This window comes from Sinocyclocheilus rhinocerous, unplaced genomic scaffold (genome assembly GCF_001515625.1).
Source record: "Sinocyclocheilus rhinocerous isolate Xijiao unplaced genomic scaffold, SAMN03320098_v1.1 scaffold714, whole genome shotgun sequence".
In the NCBI taxonomy this organism is placed as follows: domain Eukaryota; kingdom Metazoa; phylum Chordata; class Actinopteri; order Cypriniformes; family Cyprinidae; genus Sinocyclocheilus; species Sinocyclocheilus rhinocerous.
Window position 1 is genome coordinate 423,497 of NW_015646165.1, and position 4,343 is coordinate 427,839.

Sequence of the window (4,343 nt, forward strand, 5' to 3'; positions counted from 1 at the left end):
CTTAATGTCGATCATGGATCAAATCGATCCACCATCGCAAACAGCGAATTATATATCTGTGCTGTTTAATGCATTTGAGATGTTGTGTTTTCCTCAGTGCATAACTGACATGTCACAGGTATATTTTTTCATTTGTAAATGTTAGAAAGTCATGCAAACATTTTTCTGTCAGGAGTGGGTGAGGCTGACGCGAGTGAACGAGCGATGCTGCGCGCATGCGCGCTAAACATAATTCTGAGTAAAATATACATTGCTAAAATATTTGTTGGACATTAAATGTTGTTGAATTTTAAACCTTCATACAAGTGTATTTTTATGATAGCAGTAACTGTAAAGGGACTATTGTAATAGGTAAATCAAATGTAAGCTAGTAGCCTACAGTAATTACTAAGCTCAAATGAGTTAATATGTGTTTCTTATAGCTGTTAAAATAGTCATTTTCTTTATTATTTATTTTCATTTTTAATTCAGTGATTTTAACTTTTAATTTAGTTATTTTAATGCTTTAAAGAGCAATAATGTTCTAATGTTATGTTATCTGTTCTGCAAACTATAAAAGGTACAGCTGTCATAAAACCAGAGAGAAAGGGAGCAATTTTAGATTGTAATGTTCTAATGTTATGCTATCTGTTCTGGAAACTATAAAAGGTACAGCTGTCATAAAACCAGAGAGAAAGGTTGCATGGCTAGAAACTGTAAAAAAATAAAATCAATAGCCTAATAGTATGTGAGACAGTGGTAATATCATTGGGTTCCTATTGGTCAGTGTTAAAGGAACTCAGCTTAGTCTGACTGTTAACCTGCTTTAGACCAGGTTAGTTTCCCAGCATAAGTTGCCACAGTGACTAAGCTTGATCTAGGCCCATATTAAATTTGCTTTATGGAACCAAATTATTTGACAATGAATAAGTCAAACTAACTGAAATAAGCCTGGCTTATTTGGTAAACTTGTTTTATGAAACAGGACTCTTAGCATTAAAAGTGATCATATTTTCTCCATTGCGTTGTATTGCATCGAATCGCATTGTTTCGAATCGGATCGCACTGCATCGTAACAGGGGTGAATCGTATCGCATCGGTAGCTGCTTCATATGTATCTTTAATGTATCGCATCGTTGGCTATGCATCGAGATGCGTATCGTATCGGCCTGAGTCATGAGATGCACATCCCTAACATATACATTTTAATGTGTGTAAACTTGAATTAACATAAGCAACATGTTACAGCATTGATTCATGTGAATCTGATACCTAATGCCTTTGCTAATGTTTACCTTTTTTTTTGAAGATTGTAAGGTGTATGATGAATGCATTAAGAATGTTTTAAAGTACTTTTCATATACAGGATTCAAGTGATTTGTTTTGGGGTAAACAGGCTTTAATGGTCTCTTCAGGTGACAACAGAGAAATACAAAAATATCTTTCCATGTTGATTAACTCTTAATATTCTTAGATCTTATCAAAATATTGGCCTCTCCTTGTGTTTCTGCTGGCATGGTGTATGTGTATATGAAAAAACATAACCTTTGCAGCTACGTGACAGCAACACTTAAACCTAAAACAATGAGCTGTGATGCTGTAATTGTTTTGTGGCTATAGAACTCAATCGTCTATCCACCACATTAATATGAAAGTGTTGAGTGAGATTATTAAAAGTGAAAGTGTGGAAAGCTCATATTTACAGTAAATCCATCACGTCCATTGGTATCTGTAAAATCGGACTGTTTTTCTTGTTTAATTGTTAGAATACCTTTACTTATTCTTCCTCTCTTTTTTTCAGGATTACCCAAAGAACAGGCATCCGGGATGGAGTCGAGGTTCTGTTGCATATCACGCAGGTGAGTTATTATACGTTTTTAAAGTTCAATCTTTTGTAATTATAACAGTCTGTATGTTTACATGCTAAGTAATTTTCGTGCAACAGCAGGCTTTTGCATAGTCGGCAACTGTGGTTGCCAGAATTTTACTGTAAAAAAATTAGGTAGCAGAATTTGTTTTTATGGATTGAACATAAATTTACAGCTTTAAAAAAACTTAATTCATTAACTTATATATGTTAATATACCAACCTACTGAAGTACTAACCACCATAAAAACACTAGTGAACTAAATACTAATGTATAGAAGGTGCACAGCGTCATTAACACAAATACTAAACGCAATCATGGTAACACACATGGCACTAAAGTAATGCAATAAACATCAATTTAGCAACATTAGATGTAACATAAAACCCTAATGTTCATAACTGAGACGAAAAACCATCAATTGAAGTGTCACATAGGGAATTCTGTGAATGTTTTATGCGTTTCCACTGTATATCACAAGATGAATTGTTCTTTTTCACTTCCAAAACTGTAAATTTAAGTGTTTTACTGTAAAATTACATTAGTCATCATCTCCTTGACAGGTTTATTACAGTTTTTCACCATAAGGCAACTTACCATTAACCATGTTTTATAGCTTTTTTTCTTATTGAAATTACAATAATTTTTGCAGTTAGTTTTTATCCAAGTATGCATAACACAGTGCATAATCAAATAGTTTGAAGGATGAAATGCACATAGCATGTATCCTTTTTCATCACATGTGCACTATGTTCAGGCCAGTTATAGTTTGGTTAACATACAGTATGCATGCTGGACAAAGCCAAACTACAAAGGCATACATGGTAAATCTGTTTTATTCAAATTTTATTCTGACTTAGTACATTTAAAATCTGAAATGAAATGTTGAAAGTCTATGTAAAAGTACTCACTCTTTTCCCACATCCAGTTCCTATTTACATAAAGTTAGTTTTGTTTTCTCTGTTTTGTCATCTCTGGTTGTATTCCTATCACTTCATGCATGGATTACCCAGAATTCCTGCAGGTGGTGATACTTTTTTTTAAGCTTTATTATTTGGCTCCTCTTCTCTTTTCAACCTACACATCTTTGGGCACCATCTCTACAATGTGTGGAGGTCCTGTGTGCTGATAAGAGGATTGTGGCGATGAGATGAGCATGTCGATTAGCAGCCCTATCTCACTCCACAGCTCCCATTTTTCAAAGCAGCTCAAAGGAAGTTGATATCAGATAAGATTGCTCCTCAATGTAAAGATGGCAATCTTTATACTCAACCCCGTCATGCCTTCATGCCACTCCACATAACAGATTAGTCACTGAGTATCATGCGAATGAAACAATGTGCTTCTTTGGTGACTCGGAGCCTATTGTTTAAGGGTGAGGGATTTTGCCTGCAAGACAGATGAACAGTGGCGGTTCTGATTTTTTAAGGTTAATACCTTTAGTGGGTTATTTTGGTTCATGAATTTTAATAATTTTAGTAGTAGTAGTAGCAGCCTATTACGTACATTCTACTGAACAATAGTCATATATTTCTGCCGCAATGCCTTTAAGTTAAACCGAACTTTTATTTTGACAGGTTGCCGTGAATACCTTTAAACACTGAAAAAAAGTATTATAATTATTGCTTTTATATTATTAGTAATAGAAAGGCAAACATTATAATGCATTCTCGTTTACCTTTAGCATTCAGCAAATATGCATTTATATCGTTTAAACAAATCTTTGAATGTCTAATAAACATTTAATTTCACAAACCTTGCAGACTTAGTCAATTCCAGCTGTGAGATCTTGTGAAGTGTGCATTTGTATCCTGCATGATCGCGTGTACTCTGCGTGACAGTTAGTCCGTGAGAATTGAATGCAGACAGGAGGAGAGTTTGGCTTCACTTGTGATTTCAAACTATGCCGCGCTTTATCCATTTGCCCACTGTCATTTGCCCACATATTCATGTCATTTTTTTTTTTTTTTTTTAGCTGTTCTTTTAAAATTTTTATTCTTCAAAGAATCCTGAAAAATATATCACAGGTTCCAAACAAATATTAAGCAGCACAACTGTTTCCAACATTGATAATAAATCAGCATATTAGAATGATTTCTGAAGGATCATGTGACACTGAAGACTTGAGTAATGATGCTGAAAATTCAGCTTTGATCACAGGAATAAATTATTTTAAAGTATTAAAACCATTATTTTAAATTGTAGTAATATTTCACAATATTACTATATGTATTTATGATCAAATAAAGGCAGCCATGATGAGCAGAAGAGACGACTTCAAAAAACATAACAAATCTTACTGATCCCAAACTTTTGAACAGCAGTGTTCATTTTACACATTAATTTTTTTAAATTTGAAATTTGAAATTTCTTAAATACTAAATTTATATATATATATATATACAGTGGGTACGGAAAGTATTCAGACCCCCTTAAATTTTTCACTCTTTGTTATATTGCAGCCATTTGCTAAAATCATTTAAGTTAATTTTTTTT

General features: G+C 33.5%; 1 protein-coding gene across 5 annotated transcripts in view; it reads left to right on the forward strand.

Moving 5' to 3' along the window:
• The window catches only part of spryd3 (SPRY domain containing 3), a 77,314-nt gene that overhangs the window by 67,450 nt on the left and 5,521 nt on the right, over positions 1-4,343 (forward strand). For all 5 annotated transcript variants that reach the window (XM_016510850.1, XM_016510852.1, XM_016510851.1 and 2 more), the window contains one exon: positions 1,781-1,838. In XM_016510850.1, coding sequence (XP_016366336.1) covers positions 1,781-1,838 — 58 coding nt within the window. The remainder of the gene's footprint in view (positions 1-1,780; positions 1,839-4,343) is intronic.